General features: G+C 38.8%; 1 protein-coding gene across 4 annotated transcripts in view; it reads right to left on the reverse strand.

Annotated features, from left to right (window-relative positions):
• LOC143940827 (uncharacterized) overlaps positions 1 to 18,149 on the reverse strand; it is a 150,522-nt gene that overhangs the window by 35,499 nt on the left and 96,874 nt on the right. For all 4 annotated transcript variants that reach the window (XM_077462624.1, XM_077462615.1, XM_077462607.1 and 1 more), the window contains exons 21-22: positions 7,676 to 17,845; positions 2,019 to 2,170 (exon numbers count right to left, since the gene is read on the reverse strand). In XM_077462624.1, coding sequence (XP_077318750.1) covers positions 2,019 to 2,170; positions 7,676 to 17,845 — 10,322 coding nt within the window. The remainder of the gene's footprint in view (positions 1 to 2,018; positions 2,171 to 7,675; positions 17,846 to 18,149) is intronic.

The raw sequence follows: 18,149 nt of genomic DNA on the forward strand, positions 1-18,149 counted from the left end.
TGCTCCCTATTCACACCTGACACCTTGTAACAATGAGTCATATGACACAGAGGAGGCAAAATGTGTAATTGGGCCCAATTTGGACATTTTCACTTAGGGGTGTACTCGCTTTTGTTGCCAGTGGTTTAGACATTAATGGCTGTGTGTTGAGTTATTTGGGACAGAAAATGTATCCTGTTATACAAGCATTACACTCACTACTTTACATTGTAGCAAAGTGTAATTTCTTCAGTGTTGTTACACGAAAAGATAGAATAAAATATTCTGACTAGAATAATGGAATGGTGTGCGACTCAAGAACCTAAACTATGGGTGGACCTGGAACAGGCGACGGTAGATCCAGTTCTGGCAGGTATCAAGGATCCCCTTGCACCCTTGCCCTAGGGCGATAATCCAACACCCCACAATAGGTGCAACTCTGCAGGTTGCTAAACATCTCTTTAGGACGACGTCTTCTCTCTCGCCACATCCAAGTTCCTTAATTCCTGTTTTGGGCTGCCTGGGGTTTCAGCTGGGTCTGAAGGACCCACAATTTTTATCTCTTCTAAGACAGTCTCTCCAGACTCCTCCACTTTGCTGTTGACTACAGATTCATAGCTGGGCGGGATATTGAGTCATGGTTCCACTCGGAACTAGACTTTCTACGTCGGGCACAGCTGACCACATATCTTGGATCACTTCTGACTGACCATCAATGGCCAAGTCAACCAACCCCATTTGAACAGATTTGCCTTCAATTTCCTACTTTTATGCACCTTTGACAGTTCAGGGGGACACACAGGAACTTCTGTTTATACAAAAGTGGGAGAGTGACTTGGGAACTACTTTCTCCCAACCTCAGAAAGATAGGATCATTCTTTTTGCCCATAAACCCTCTTTGGCAAGTAGATACCAGGAGGGTGGCTACAAACTTCTCACGTGGTGGTACATAACTCCAGCTAAATTGCATAGCATATATCCCCAGAGTCCAGACACCTGCTGGGCGCTGTGAGGAGTCTGTTGGAACCCTTTTCCATAGCTTTTGGGAATTCCCTAAATTAAATAGTTTCTGGGATGAGGTAGAGGTAGAATCCACAATTAAGACCCTGATGGGGATTTCACTTAAGAAACCAGTGGCTTATCTATTAAACACATCGCTTTCCAACAAGAAATTGTAAAACTCATTACTCAGGCATTTACTTACAGCAGCTAAGGCCTGCATCCCGGCTTTATGGAAATGCACAAATACCCCTAACAGTAGCTCACTGGCAGGCAAGAATTGCAAAAATCCAGGTTAAGGAAAATGCTACAACAACATGTTAGACCCTGAATATGGGTATAACATGTTACAAAAGGTGGGCTTATCCTTTCACTGTTGCAAGGGAAGTTTCTCCAGAGCTTCGTGAATGCGGTGAAGCTTCACTTTGAAAAAAATACCCAACTATGTGCAAGGAAAAACAAAAAAGAAAAAACAGCATTTTTGCTTGCACACGATTGGATAAGTTGGAAGAGCTTTACCTTATACACTAAGCTCTGGGAATAATTCTCTTGCAAAGTGCAACCCCACTAGCAAAGTGAACAATCTATTTCTCTTTAGTAATTCAACTCCATTGTGTATGTTTTGGATACTCAAACATGGAGATCCATTTTAACATAATTCTGGGCTCTATTCATGTCCACCTGGGAGTTTTGGGTATTCCAGCAAATCCTGTCACTTTCTACATAATATTAAATAGATAATCAAATCCAGCAGGCTGAGTGGGAACCCTTTATAAATCTGCACAGCAGGTATGCAGAGTTGGGAACTCAGCGAGGAGGTCTCACCAAAACCGTCCAGAGAAATAGAAGTCAGATGGTTAAACTCTTCAGCTTCTACCAAATGATGGCCTTGAGGACCAGGTGTACAGATGACCAATTTATATGCAGATTATGATTATTATTATTTTTTTTTAAATCACATTGAGCAGTCATTTATAAATGAACAGTGACATTTTTGGCTCAGAATACTCATAACATTATTATTATTAGGAATTATATACCTCAGTTCCGGCAGCTCACACTGATGGCCTGTAATTTCTTTTTCCAATTTCTCCTGTAAAGATAAGGATTCCTGCAATAGTCTCTCCAACTCCTGCACTTTTTTCCTCAGTTTCAGGGACTCAGCTACTGAGCTCTTCATCGTTTCTGCCACCTAAGTAAAGGAAATCAGCATTAAACTTACAATATATAGACAGGACTAAGTATGTTAACCAGTGCAACCGGACAATGGACATAGGATGACAAGGATTCCAGACAAGGGACATAAACATCTACTAACTTGCATTATCCAAGGCGACTAGACAAGGGATAAGACATCTATCATCTTGCAACACAGTGGCTAAGTGGTTAGCCCTTCCGCCTGGCAGGACTTGGTTCATTGGTTTGAATCCCAACCACGGCACTACCTGCTTGCAGTTTGCATGTTCTCCCTGTGCCTGAGTGGGTTTCCTCCGGGTACTTGGATTTCCTCCCACAATCCAAACACATGCCGGTAGGTTAATTGTATGAATGTGAATTAGGGACATTAGATTGTAAGCTCCTTTAGAGTAGGGACTGATGTGAATGTACAATATATTTGTAAAGTGCTGTGTAAATTGTCGGTACCTGTAATAATAACTGTAATAATAACTATCCAAGTCAACCAGACAACAGACATAAGACATCTACTATATCTTATATGCCTGTGCTGATTAATATCTGGGCATTAGTGACATAGTAGTCACTGACACCAAGTTAAAATTAAAAAAAAAAAAAAAAATCTAGTAAGATCCAGATACAAATCATGCCAGGCCTCTTACTTTGTCCCCAATGGGGAGATTTACCATTACGTCCTCTTATGCCGCATACACATGATCGGAAATTCCTCCAGCAAAAGTCCGATGTGAGCTTTTGGTCAGAAATTCGGACCGTGTGTATGCTCCATTGGACTTATGCTGGCGGAATTTCCACCAGCAAAAGATTGAGAGCAGGTTGTCTTTCTCCAAGGGAAAAATTTTCCAATCGGAAATTCCGCCGCGCAAACTTCCTACACATGCTCGGAAGCATTGAACATAATTTTCTTGGCTCGTCGTAGTTTTGTACGCCACCACGTTCTTGATGGTCAAAAGTTCAGAGAACTTGCGTGACAGTGTGGTGGCAAGCCAAGCTTGAGTGGAATTCCGTTGGAAAAACCATCCAAGATTTTTCCAATGGAAATTGCGCTCGTGTGTACGGGGAATTAGGGTGGTCCACCATCAGAAGGACAAAACGTGATGACAAAAAACACTCCAATTGGAAAAAAAAAAGTTTTGAACCTTTTAGAGGCTTCCTATGTGGACATATCCATGTGATAATCATTTCCCTAATTCTTATTTTGATGTTAACAGAAAAGGAAGCGAGATAAAATCTCCCCACAGGGATCTAAAGCAGTAACAAAGACCCAACAAAAGTCCTCTCTCTTCCCCATTGTATCCAAAAATTATTAAAAGTCAAAAAAATTTTGGGGTTCTATTGAGGAGCTTTTCCTTCCTGTGACACAAGATAAAGGGAGATGAAATTTCTCCAGTGTGAAAGAAATCCCCTCTTGTTGCCACGGCAGCAAGTGTCCCTATGGGAACATATCTCTTGCTTTTTTTCTGGTGACAACTAAACATTTGGATTTACCATTATGTTTAGTCCCAATGGCGATGGTCTTAAGGATTAAAAATTCCCAGCAGGGAATTCCCAGCAGGTCAAAGACACTGATGAAACCCCGCCAGAGCTTCTAGCCTATAAACACTATCCAAAACTGAAACAGACATTTCAATCATGGCTTATTTGTAACAATTGGGTAATGGATGGGTGCAGGAACCCAAGGCAACTCTGTTGCTTTGTTAAATAAAAAAAATCATCACAGCACCAGCTAGAAAGAAGAAGTGATTTACTCATCTGTCCCAGAGCCCATTACTTTGGCTTTCTTTGCGTTCTTGCAGAGTAACTACTTTTTCACATCTGACTACCTTTAGAAGTGTTGAATTTCTGGTCCCCAGCAACACACCGATTCCTCTCACCGGTCTTTACATCACTACAGGGACATAGTAGTGACAAAGGGTTCAGAGGAAGGAACGGCTGTATGCGGAAGGGGCTACAGGCATCTGACACACTCCAAAGTGTTAGATGTAAGGATTCTTTATGAGACTGTAGCTGTTAAACAGAATGACGATGAGCAGCAGGACAGGTGTATAAAAACCATCTATATACACTTCATTTTGAAAATGGTACTGTTAGATTTACAACAAAAGACTCCATGAAGAGATGTGAGAATTGTGTGATCTCTTGATCGATTCCCACCAACATCCACCATACACTGAAATATCAGTTTTGGATAGACTGCCTTATTAAAGGATAAGTTTGTCTTTGAAAAAAAAAAAAATGCACATCTTTTTTGATCGCGGGTTTGCAGATTGCAGATGCCATGCAGGACTCCTGCAGACTTGTCTGTGTATCTGTCTGCTCATGCATTGTAGAGGCAGATATACACACTGACAGGAAGAGAACTATCAGTACGCTGAACAGCGCCATTGTGGGTCATCGAAACTACAAGCCAACAGCCGCAAAGGCTGACGTTACTTATAGTTTATCATTCACAGAGCACTGTGAACGAATGACGTGCATGGGTGGGTGTAGCCCCACATGGCCGCGTTGTTTTTAAACAGTGACAGCAGGCGCCCCGAGAAGGTGCCTGCTTACGGTCAATGGGGAGGTAGGGGGAGAGGCTGAAGCTGCTGGAACATGTTACATGTTCCACCCTAAGGGTGGAACATGTAACATGTTCTATAAGATGAACTTATCATTTAAATCTCAACTCCAGTCAAAACATTTTTTTTAAAGTGTATAAAAAGCCAAAAGTTGCATTTTTCAGTAAATGTACAGTTTACAATGACGAAACATGCACAATAGGAGAGATTCATTTTTAAATGACAAACGTATTTTTATGAGCAAGCGCACTTTGCTAGGAACAGACAGTCATGGCATTTTAGAGGACAAAGTTAAAAAGGGGCAGTAATAAAATAGTTGCTTGTCAGTTGTAAATTTTTTGGGGGTTTATCAGCCATTTTTTTTTTTAACTAATTTAAAAATATTTCACAAAGAATTACATTTATACAGTGGGGAAAAATAAGTGTTTGATCCCCAGCAGATTTTGTAAGTTTTCCCACTTAAAAAGAAATGAAGGATCTATATATTTTTTTTATCATAGGTGTATTTTAAATGAGAGAGACAGAATATCAAACAAAACTCCTGAAAAAGCATGATACAAATGTTATAAATCGAGTTGCAGTTAGCTCAGTGAGTGAAACAAGTAATTAATCCCCAAGCAAAACATGACTTAGTACTTGGTGGAGAAACCCTTGTTGGCAAGCATAGAGGTCAGACATTTCTTGTAGTTTGTTACCAGGTTTGCACACATTTCAGGAGGGATTTTGCTCCACTCTTTACAGAGCTTCTCTAAATCAAAGGTTTCTTGGCTGTCGCTTGGCAACTCGAAGTTGCAGCTCCTTCCATAATTTTATGGTCTGGAGACTGGCTAGGCCACTCCATGACCTTAATGTGCTTCTTCTTTGTTGTTTTGGCGGTATGCTTTGGATCATGTCATGCTGAAAGATCCATCCCTGACCCATCTTCAGTGTTCTGGCTGAGGGAAGAAGGTTCTCATCCAAGATTTTACAATACATGGCCCCATCCATTGGTCCCTCGATATGGGACCAATAATGTTCCCACCCCTGTGCTCGACTGTACGGACTGTGTTCTTACAGTCATAATCAGTATTTTTCTTCCTCCAAACATGGCAAGTCAAGTTAATGCCAAAGAGCTCAATTTTGGTCTCATCTGACCACAACACTTTCTTTACATCATTTATATGTTCATTGGCAAGCTTCAGATGGGCCTGTACAATGTGCCTTCTTGAGGAGGGGGACTTTCTGGGTGCTGCATGATTTTCTGGTATTGTGTTACCAATGGTTTGTGTGGTGACTGTGGTCCCAACTGCCTTGAGATCATTCACACCTCCTCCTGTGTAGTTGTGGGCTGATCCCTCACTTTTCTCATGATCATCCTTACCTAATGAGGCAAAATCTTGCATGGAGCTCCAGACCAAGGGCTGTTGATGGTCATTTTTTATTTTTTCCATTTGTAAATAATCGCTCCAACAGTGATCTTCTTCTCACTGAGCTTCTTGCTGATGGTCTTGTAGTCTATTCCGGCCTTGTGCAGGTCTACAATCTTGTTCCTGGCATCCTTTGACATCTCTTTGATCTTGTTCATGGTGGTGAGGTTTGAATGGAAGAAAGAATCTGTGGACAGGTGTCTTTTATACATATAACGAGTTATCTTGACACCTTCTTAAATTGACAGGACTAATCTGTGTACCACATCTGTAGCCAGTATTTGGGAGCCAGAATTATGGTTGGTAGGGGATCAGATACTTATTTTACTGAACTGCAACGCAATTCATATTTGTATCACGTGTTTTTTTTCTGGATTTTTGGTTGACATATCATTTAAAATACACCTTGATAAAAATTATGGATCCTTCATTTCTTTGGAAGTGGGCAAACTTACAAAAACTGCAGGGGATCAAATTATTATTTTCCTCACTGTATATGACACAACATTTCCCAGAAAATTAAAGTCAAGCACTACCTTTACAGTTTTTGGTAGATGGTATTAAAAGTGTTATGTTTGGGGCTCCAGTAGCTGGCAACAATTGGTAAATATTGAAAGGATAAGTTCACTTTTTGTAAAATGTTACATTACACCAATATTTCGGGTGTAACATGTTAGTTACAGATGCCATGACACCCCCCCCCCCCCCCCCGGCCCCCAAAATCCCACATTTTGACCAGGAGCAGGGATCTTCTCACTCTGCTCACTGTTACAATCTAAAAAAAAAAAAAAAAAAGCTCCACCTGTCGCATCATTTATTCACAGTGTTTTGAAATCTCTCCTGTATGCTGGAAAGCTTGAAAAGAAAAAGAAAAAAAAGAAAATCGATCTTGGGCTTTCCAGCTAAAAAGTGGCAGTGTTTATATGTCCAAAGGTCATAGAGCTGGCAAGGGACAATCTGGTCCGTGGTCAGCTCTATGGTAAACCGCCCCCTCCCGCCATATATAAAAGCAATCAAGCAGCTAAACAGCCACTATGATGGCGTTTACATTGCAGGAAATCGCCAGCTGAAAAAAAAAAAGAAAAAGATATCTGGATGATGCCTGTAGCTGTATCATCCAGATATCTCCAAAGTTCACAATGTCATATGACATCAACCCAGGGGAAGTGGTTAAACACTCACATGCAATATTTTATACCTAGCCAGTTAATAGCTAAATATTTAACTAACCATAGTACACACATAGGTAAATGTTTACTTTCTGCTTAGAAATGAAAAAAAAAAAAAAAGGACTTCATCATATATAAATTGCACTATTAGTAATTATAGGAAAAAACTAGATCCAAGCCCTAAAATACAATTATAGGCAGTATGAGCAAATTTTTCATTGTCTGTTGCCTTTCCTAGAAGATACTGAGTGGGAGTACTATGAATAACTGCTGTAATATCTTCTATCATACAATAACACAAAGAAGTTCATACATCGGCTGAAACTTTCAAGAAATAAATGGCACAAAATATATGTAATAAATATACCTGAGTTAATTTATCAGGCTGTGATCGGTTTGTGGCAAGGTAATCCGATTCCATGACTTCTGGAGGCTGATTAACAGAAGCGATGCCTTGCATGGACTCTCGAACTATGGTGGGCTCCTTGAGTTGATGTAATAATCTCTCCCGATCATATTGTAGACTTGCCATGGCCTTGGAGAAAGCATCAACCTGTTGCTTGTAGGCAGCACACTCCGACGATAGCCTAGCGATTTCTGATCCCCTGCTTGTTAAAAGGTTACACACGGAATCTATTTCGGCAACCAGCATATCGATGGTTATTAGATTTTCAGCAGCAAGCACAGCTTCATCAACTACGGAGTTCTTTTTCAGTAAGCTGTAAAGTTGGAACTTAAAATCGCTAAGCAGTTTTTCCAGATCCTCACCACGGATCTTTTCCGATTTTAGTTCAGAAGCATACCTCCACTGCAGCTCTTTAAAGTCACCTATCAAGGAATCTCGATTGTTCTGTAATGCAGCCATTGCTTTACCAAAGGACTCATTCTGAGATTTAAGCTCTTTATTTTCAAGTAAAATGTCTAAATATGTCTTTTCAGTCTTTTCGGTGGTCTTATTGCTTTCACTACCCGTGAGAAAAGTGTTTTGCCCGAAGGCCACAATATTGTGGTTAAATTTGTCCTCAAAGTCCTTTATTTGGCCATCAGCGTAGTTTTGTAAATCCTTTTTCTTACTGGTTTCAAAAATAATTTTCTCTTTGTTGATTGTAGCAATGAGCTCTTCCTGGTCTTTGACTTTAGTGATCAGTTTCTGGTTTTCCAGCTCTAAGGCCTCAGCAGAGCTTTGTTGTGCTACAGATACATTGTGCAACTCTCTGATTTGCTTTTCAAGATCACATTTTTCTTGCTCTAAATTCTTGATGTGTTCCAGTTTCTGTCTCAGTAACTCTTTTAGCTGGTGGTCTTTTAGAGACAATACTTGGTTAAGGTCTTCTCTGTAACGGATAAGTTGTGCACCCAGCATGGCATTCTCAGCATTGAGGTCATCGACCCGATTTAAAACATTTCTGAGTTGTGCTTTCAGAGCACTGTTTTCAGCAGAGGTGGAGAGGATGCTATTGTCTTTTTGACTCAATACTGCCTCGTGGCGTTGATGTATTTTCTGTAGTTCTGAAAATAGTTGGTCTCTATCAGTTTGCAGAGAAGACATTGATTTTCTAAAAGCTTCAACTTCATTTGACAGCAAGACTTTATCATGAACAGCTTTGTCATAAGTCACTTGAAGATTCTGTAGTTCTTTTTCTAGCTTCTCACGTTCCATGTCCGACTTTTCCTTCTGTGCTTGGATATTGGATAAACGCTGCTCATACTCTCCTTCTTGCTTCCTAGATTGGCTTTGTATTTCTTCTAAGTAACTATATATCTCACCACCTTTTGCAGAAATTAACAACGATATCTCTTTGTCTTTATTATTGATAATTTGTTTCATATGCTCAGACAGGATGACCTGTTTTTGGACATCTGCCCTAATTGTCTCACATTCTAATTTCAGTTGTTGAAATTCCTCTTCTTTATTTGACAGAACAATTTGCAAAGCCTTCAAGTCATCTCCTGGGCTTTCTGACACCTGCTGGTGAGAAATCTGCTCTAATTTTAATTTTGGCGGGGCTTCATCTCTAGACTGAGAAACTGGTTCAGGCTCTTTCAATTCTCCTTTTACACCATTATTGTATACTTCTATACTTCTGTCTGAAGGGCTTCCTTGAACTAAATTATTCAGAGACTCTGTTATCCCACCAGAGCCTGCAGTTACTGCTGACATGTTTTTTCTGTCCACATTTTGAGTTGGATTATTACCATTGATCCCCCTAAATTCTGCACGCCTGGTTTTCTGATTATTGGAATGTTCCAGTGAACATTTCTTATCTGTGAATTCTCTGTTCAGGAACAAAACCTCATTTCTCACTTGAGTTAACTGAGCTGATGTACGATCAAGTTCTTTCTTAAGAATTTCATTTTGGCTGTTAGATTCCTTAATAGTGCCTTCAAGATCTAAAATTAACTCCTGAAATCGTAGTGAATCTTGTTGAAGTTGATTAATCTCTTGTTGCTTCTCCCTGAGAAGTTCTTGCAATTCTTTTGATTTGCTTTTTGCTCCTCTATTATCATCCTGAGCAGATTTTACTTTCTCTTCTAAGTCTCGAAGAACATGTAACTGCTGATGTTCTCTCTCACGAATAATATTGTTTTTCTCACTTCTAAGATATTCTACCTGCTGGCTGAGAACATTGGTTTGTGCCTGGAGAGTCTTGAATTTATCAGAGAGCAAACTGTTGTTTTTAACAGCTTTAAGTAATTCTGTCTCCATACTTTCTCTTTCATTCTTCACTGTACAGAACTGCTCCTGTATATTTTCAATCTCATCTAACAATAGTGCTTTGTCGTCCTCCAAAATTTTTACTTTCTCCTCCAGGTTAATTTTTTCGAGCTGCATGTTACTTATGTCACTTTCTAATTTCTGGAGGGCTTCTTTCTCTTGATTAAACAAATCCTCAGAAGACTTTACGTTTTCTAAAAGGTTGTCCCGTTGAGCTTCAACTTTCATAAGGCTTTGCTCAGTTTCCTCCAGCTTAATGCTTAGCTCTTTGATCTTATTCAACAGCAATTCATTTTCAGAACTCATTTCTGAAATTTTAATCTCCATATCAGACTTGTACATTTTCATGTCCACTTGCAATTTATCCAAGGCGGTTTTAATAATAAACAAGCTATTGTTTTCCTTTTCCTTATTTTCAAGGCATAACTTCAGGTTTTCACAAGATTCTTGTAAATGTCTATTTTCTTCTAGAAGTTGCCGATTCTTCTCAGCTATTTCGTCAAACTGAGATGCCTTCTCTACTATAACTGGTATACCATCTGCTTGTTGATTTAGTTGATTTATTTCTGCATCTTTGCATTCCAACATAGCTGTAAGTTTGACTATGTCTTCCCCATTCTCCTCAATCTGTCTTGACAAAACTTGATTTTCATTCTGAAGGTCATGAATCTTAATTAAAACGTCATGCTTTTCTTTCTTTATTAGGTCTATGACTTGCCTCATTTTATCAATTTCATCGCTTACATTTTCATATGCCTGCAGCAGAGACTCGTACTCTTTATTTAATTCACCATGCTTGGCTTTCCATTCTGTCAACTCAACTGTCTGTGAATCCTTAAGAGAATTTAGTTGAAAGGAAAATGCTTCTTTTTCCTGGACAATTGTCTCCATTGTAGATTTAAGGCTTTCACAAGCAGCAGAAAGACTCTCATTATCCACTAAAAGTCTTTCGTTCTCCGAGAGGAGGTCCTTGTTTTTATCAGAGAGTAAGGTATTTTCCAACTCATGCTTTTCTTGAATTTCTTCAAGGGAATGCTTAAGTTCACCTGCTTCAAGATTAAGAGACTCAACAGTCTGTTTCAGTGCTTTGTTTTCTTTCAGTAAGTCTTTGCGGGACACCAATGCTGCCTGAAGCTTTCTCTGGATGTGCTCTTTGGAGCTGGACTCTTCTGAAATGTTCCTCTTGTGCTCCTGAGCAAGATCTTCCATGGCTTTATTTGTTTTCATAACCTGAGTCTCAAATTCCTCAATAATTTTTTGCTTTCTTAGACAATCTTCGCATGTGAGCGGAGCACAATCTCTTGTTCCTTGTAGGTTATCCGAAGCAGGTTTTGTTTCAGGAACAACTTGATTAAGATCAGGACTACATGAGAGCAGAGTGCTGTTGGACTGTATAATTATTTCTTCCTCTTTTCTAGAATCTATTAGTTTTGTTCTAAAAACTGATATTTCCACATGTGCCTTTTCTAACTTAGAAATGCATTCTCCCAGCTCTTCCTTCATTTGGTTATAATCAGTGTGCAATTTATTTGCTTCCTCCTTACGCTCCTCTAATTGCTTGCACAATCTTTTTATCTCTTCTCCAGATTTTCGTACATTCATTTGTAGGGAATCTTTTAAAACAGTAATTTCTTTATCTTTTTCTAACAATTCAAAGACCCCTACTTCAAGTTCATTCTTAAGTTTGGTTATTTCCATTTTATGCACCTGGCAAACTTCAAAACACATATCCTTTTCTTTGCTTATCTGCTGAATGGTCAGCTCAGCACTCTCCTTCATCTTTCTAGATGCCTCAATCTCTTTCTGTAACACACAAATCTCATTTTTCATAGCTTCAAACATTTCTACATTTATCGACTGAGAGTCCATTGCAGCCTTCAAGGAGCAGGTTTCTTCCTGCTTTTTTTCCAAATCATGGGATAGTCTTTGTATTTCATGTTTCAGTAACTGGATCTCACTTAATAACTGCACTTGTTCAGCGCTTATCTTTAGCAACTCTTCATCCTTCTCATGGAGACTTGCATTTAGTTCAAAATTTAAATGTTCATATTCCTTACTGTTCTCTAATTTATGAGAAACCTGTTCAAGTTTATATCGTAGTTCATCTACTTGCTTGTCTCTGTCAGCCAATTCCAGTTCTTTATGTAAAAGCACTGCTCCTTGGGCTTCAACCTGGCTTTGCAGAGAAAATGCTTGCTCTCTTTGTTCCTTGTACTCCATACATGTTGTCTTGTAAGCAAGCTGCAACTCTGCATATGTTTTCTGTAACAGCTCAAATTCTTTTACACTCCTACTAAGACTTTCTAACAGAGCAGCATGTTTTTCTTTACTCTCCACATTTCCCTGGGTGCATAAAAGTGAAGCATGGACATTATTATGAACAATCGTGTTTTCTGTATGTGCAAATGATCCTTCAATAGAACTTAATTCTGGAGTGACTGAAATTCCAGCAGCAGGTGATGGATTTGGTGGCACCTGGTGAGAGACGGTAGGAGTTTCTGATTTTCCATGAGCCTTTTCAAGACAGGATTTAAGGTTTTCTAGATTTTCTACTAGATGAGAATTTTCTTCCTCTAAAGTCTTAAGCTTTTCTTTTAATGTGTTTTTAGTCTGAGAAAAGCTATGTTCTTTCTCCTGCATGGTTTTTATATATTCCTGAATCATGCCATCTTTCTCAGAGAAACCCTGCTGTAATTCAGTGATCTCATTTTGGAGTCCTACCACAAGATTTTCTTTTTCTGAGAGCGCCCTGTAGAGCTCACTCATTTGTGCATCTTTCTCTAAAATCTGTTGCTTAGAAAGTTCAATGTGAGACACTAGATCCTCCTTCTCCATTATAACGGTCTTTAGTCTGCCATTTAATTCTTCAACGGTTTTCTCAAGTTCCAAAATTTTTACCTGTACAACATTTAAATCATCTTGCTTGCTTTGCTCCAGTTTCTCAAGTTTTTGCATTAAATCTTTCCGAATGACTAAAGCTGCCTGCAGCTTTCTTTTCAAGTTTTCCCTTTCTTTATTAAATTTCTCCAATTGGAGGTCCTTCTCATTGGATAAATTGCATAAGAATAGTTCTTTATCAGCTAGTATCTGTTCAGATTGATGCAACTTCAGTTCATGAGCTTGAAACTTCTCTGACAATTCAGATATTTGCAAGAGGCAAGAATTTTTCTCAGACTGCAAATTCTGAAGTTCTAAATTCAACATGCTTTTCTCAGATGAAAATTTGACCATTTCATTTGACATTGACTCCATTACCTGCATCAGGGAAAAATCTTTTTCTTTAACTTGGTCACCTAGTGTGGAAATTAGCTCTTTCTGTTGGCTGAGCTGCAGGTTCATATTCTGAGCAACTGAGTTTTTCATTCTGACCTCTTCTACAAGTTCCAGAGCTTTAGCTTTCTCTTCAGTCACCGTCAGTTGACTTTTCTGTAGTTCTTCCTTAGTCAACCTTATTTCTTCCTCCAAACTTGCAATATGTCTGCCCATCTGTGCCAAAACCTCCTCCTTTTCTTTCAGGATATTTTGCTGTTGGGCTAAGGATTCTTTAGCAGCTGCCAGTTCACCCACAGCATAATCACTGCCAAGTTTTTCTTCTTTAATTTCTTGCAACTCTGCTTGCAAAATTTGACTTTCTTTCTCATATGTAACAATTGCTTGAGATTTATGATCAAGATCCTGGTCTCTTTCCTCAAGCAACTTCATTAACTCTGCCACGTTTGACTTGTAGTCCAAAGCCTTAGACAATATTGATGAAAGTTTTTCTACATTGCCACTGTAGCTCAACTGTTGGTCACATGAATTGTATTCTGAAATTTTCTCATTACTTAACACACATAACTGGTCCTCTACAAAACTCAAGTCTTTTAGCATACTTTGTACTTCATTCTCTTTTACTTTCAGTGTATTGTCTAAGCTGCTGTTCTGTTCCCTAAGTACTGCATTTTGCTCATTTACTCTTTGATACTCTTTTTCTGATTGTTGCTTCAGTTCACTAAGATTGCATTCTAGGGTTTCTAGACAGACTTTCAAAGCATGGATTTCTTCAGCTTGTTCACTAACCTGCTTCTGGAGATCTGCTTTGTCGGACTTCAACTGATGCAGGACTCGTGCGTCTGAGCCAATGCGTTCTTCTGATTCCTTCAGCTGGTGCTCAAGCTTTTCTTTAAGTTGCATTATAGTTTCTGCTTTTTCAAATAGTTGCTTTTCCAATGTGGACAATGAGGTGTCTTTTTCTGTCAGAGACATCTGCAAGATTGCTTCCAGATGCAGCTTTTCTTGCTTTGCAGTCTCTAGTTGTTGTTGGAACTGTTGTTTCTCAAACACAGTCATATTTCGAGCTTGTAGTAACTCTGAATTTAAACTTTCCACATCATGCTTAAAGTTTTCAATAAGCTGACTCTGTAAACTAAACTTTTCCTGTAGGTTGTGGCTTAATGAGATGCTTTCCTCTTTTTCTTTTGTTAATGCATGCAGCTGAATTTGGGTCTCTTGATATTCTTTGTTCAGTTTTTCTAGTTCAGCTTTTAAGACTTCCGTTGCTTTCTGAAGCTGAGATATGACTTCATCTTTCATTCTGAGCGTGTCCGAAATACTTCTGACATTGGAATTACCTTTTTCTAGCTCTTCTCTTAGAAGACTGACCTCACTGGTAAAGGCTTGAACATTGCTTTCCAAAACTTGACATCTAGCATCCTTTTCATCTGCAGTGCTTAGAAGTTTAGAAATTTCATTTTCCTTTTTGATAAGCAACTCTGAAAGCTCTTGTTTGCGATCATGGAGGGAAGTGTATTTTTCCTGCAAATTCTGAACTGCATTTTCTTTGTCAACAATGGACTGCTGAAGATCTTTAATTGTGTTATTAAGCTCGCTGACTGAGTTCTGGAGATGTGACACTAATTTTGTCTGCTCCACTAATTGAGTATTTAACAATTCTTGCTTTCCCAAAATGGAGGTTTCCTGTTCTTTTATAGAAACCTTCAACTCATTTAAGACATTGTTCTGTTTTCTGTTGGCTTCCTCTAAATCTGTAATCTGCTGAATCAACATATCACATTGTCCTTCTTTATCAGTTAGCTTCTGTTTTAATGCATCACATTCTATTAAAGAATTTCTTATTGTCAAATCTTTTTCTGACACAGACGTCTTATACTGTGCATTTTCCTGAGTTAACAAGTCAATATGGGTCTTTTGGTCCTCTATAGAGTCCTGAATCTCAGAAAGCTGAGTTTTCAGATTGACATAAGCATCTACCTTCTCCTTCAAACATTCATCCTTTTTGGTTAAAGCATTATTTAATTCATCTAAGTTGTCTCTTAGATTTTTCATCTCAGAATGAAGGTTGGAAATGATCTCCATATGTTCAGACAGCTGTGTTTTTAACAACCCTGCTTCCTCACTTTTATCTTTCAACAGTTGCATCTGCTGCGTCAATCTCTGCATCTCCTGCTCCTGGTCTTTAATTTTCTGCTGCTGTAGAGCGCACTCTGAGAGTGAACTCTGTAGCTTATTTTGTAAAGCAGATATAGTCTGTAAATAGTAACCTTCTCCTTCCAGTTTCTTCTCAACTTGCTGGAATAATTCTTCTTTCTGTGAAAGAAGTGCTTCCTTCTCTTTCACACTGCAAAGCAGAGACTGTTTCTCAAGTTGGATTGTGTCAATCTGATCCTTCAAAGATGCAATATTGTGGCCCTGTTGTGATAAATGTGAACTGAGAACATTGACCTCTTCCGTTTTACCGCATAGGTTAGCATTTAGCAACTCCATGTCAGAAGTCATTTTTTCCCTTTCTGAGATTAATTGTTGTGTTAAGGAGTCTACTACTGATTGATGGTGAACCACTTGTGACTGAAGGGTGCGGCACTGACTTTCTAGATTTGAGACAGACAGCACGGAGGAGTCTCTTTCTAGTGTTAACTTCTCAACATCCTTGCTACTCGTGTTTAATCTTTCTTGCAGGGTTTTATTTTCTTCAGTTCTATGGCTGAACTCCTGTTGGAGCTTGGCCATTTCTCTAGTTAATCCTTCTATGTCCTCTGTGCATTTTAGATTAGTCTCTTTAAGAGTCTGTTCTTCATTCTGTAGCTTCTTTAACTTTGAATTCAATTCCTCCAGCTGCGAATGCTTTGCAGCAAGCAATACATCCTTCTCTTGCAATGCCTTCCTTTCATTTTGCACAGCTTTGGTTAATTCTTCCACTTGCTTTTGCACAACTGCAATTGTTTCTTGTTGTTTTTTCACATCTTCACATGTAACATTATAATTATCCACTGTGACCTTGAGTTTATCATCCTTTTCATGAAGGCTCCTGTGAGCTTCCGCTAGATCATTTTCAAGAGACTGTATTTGACTCTGTAACTTATGAGACACCTCCAGCTCTTCATGTAACTGACTCTTTAACCTAAGGCATTCCCTTTCTCTCTCTTGTAGCTGTGCTGCAAAATTGCTGTCATTTTTGGAATTCTGAGCAGAAATGTGTTCAATTCTTGCAAACAGTTCTTCCTTAGCAGCTGAAAGACTGGAAATATTTTTCTGCTCTTCAGATAGCTGAAGCTCTGTTTCTGACAATTTTGTTTCGACATCATTTAAACTCTGATTCAAGTGAGAGATTTCTGAGTCTTTCTGGCTGACTTCTGTCAGTAATTTTTCCTTCTCATTGCACAAATGTTTATTTTGATCATCTAAGGTCTGAATCTTTTTACCTAATTCCTCAAGAGAGTTTTCATGAATTTGAATGCATGATTCCTTATCTGAAATGGAAGTTTTAAGGACGTTATATTTTTCTTGCAGCTCTTCCTTTTCTAAATGCAGTGTTTTAATGATTTCAGACTTCTCATCAATCTGCTTCTGGAACTCTTGTGTTTTTTCTTGGAGAGCTTTAACCAAGATCTCCCGTTCTTGTGTAAAAGTTTCTATCTTCTCCTTTAAAGAAGACACATCATCTTGACTATCAGACAATTCTTGGCTTAGTTTATCACAAAGGACTCTCTGCTCTGAGAGATTTTTCAATAATTGTTGTAGTTCTTCATCTTTCTTTGACATATCGGAAACCAAGTGGTTGTATTGTTCTTTTTCAGCTTTAAACTCATTTTCAAAACTCTGTTCCTTAATGGTCTTTTCTTCCAACAAGCTTGCGAGCTTAGCTTTCTCTGAGTGATCATTCTCTAGCTGCAACTTTAAGCTTTCAACTTCCTTTTTATATTTTGTTTCCGTTTCACTGAGTCTTTCAGCAGATGCATTCATTTGCTCTTTAAGAGATGCAATCTGTGCAGAACACTCAGTTACGTGGTTATTGTATGTAACTGACTGTGTCTGCATCTCTTGACGAAGATTCTTAATTGTTATTCCGTTTTCATTGATTTGCCTAATTAGCTCTTCAGCTTCTTTGGTTTTGCTCTCGTTAAGACATTTAGCTTTATTTAATTCATCATCCATTTCACAGAGCTGCTCGGTCAGCGAGGAGATCTTAGTGCTCGTCTCCTGGACATCCAATGTTTGGGCTTCTTTTATGAGATGATGCTCTCTCTCCATTTTAATTAGAGCATCAGACATCTCTCTCATCTGCCCATCTTTAAAGTCCATTGTTTCCTTTAAGACAGTAATCTGTTCGGTATATTCTGTCAAAGTGACCGACAAAGAGGACATTTCTTTGTCCTTTTCCTGTAACAGATCCTTAAGAACATCCATCTCCCTCTCACACCTCTGCAGGTCATGAATAAGTTGCGATCGCTCCTCCAGATGACTTGAATTAAGACGATCAAGATCCTCATTCGTTTGATCGAGGTCAACTTGTAGCTTTTCCAAGGATGAATCTTGAATTAGTACCTGAAAGTGTTTAGAGAGTAGCACTTGTTAAATGTCTCCATCAGCTTGTCAACTCCAAAAAAAGAAAATGCTGCAAAATTGCATCAATATTTAGATGAGTTCATAGCTAAACCACACCGTTGCTGATATGAATAAGGGTTTACTTCACCTTTTAGATACTGGCTTGCCTAAAGTCAATTTACTGATGCTCCAGGACCTCAAAACACATCTCAAAATGTATATATCGACAAACTTTTTTTTCCCGTTTTGGATAGAGTGGGGAAAAGATAAAACTTTGGTCAGTTTATTTTTTGTTGTATGTGTC

The sequence above is a fragment of the Lithobates pipiens genome, unplaced genomic scaffold, assembly GCF_037356315.1.
Source record: "Lithobates pipiens isolate NorthernLeopardFrog02 unplaced genomic scaffold, aLitPip1_a1.2 Scaffold_10, whole genome shotgun sequence".
NCBI lineage: Eukaryota > Metazoa > Chordata > Amphibia > Anura > Ranidae > Lithobates > Lithobates pipiens.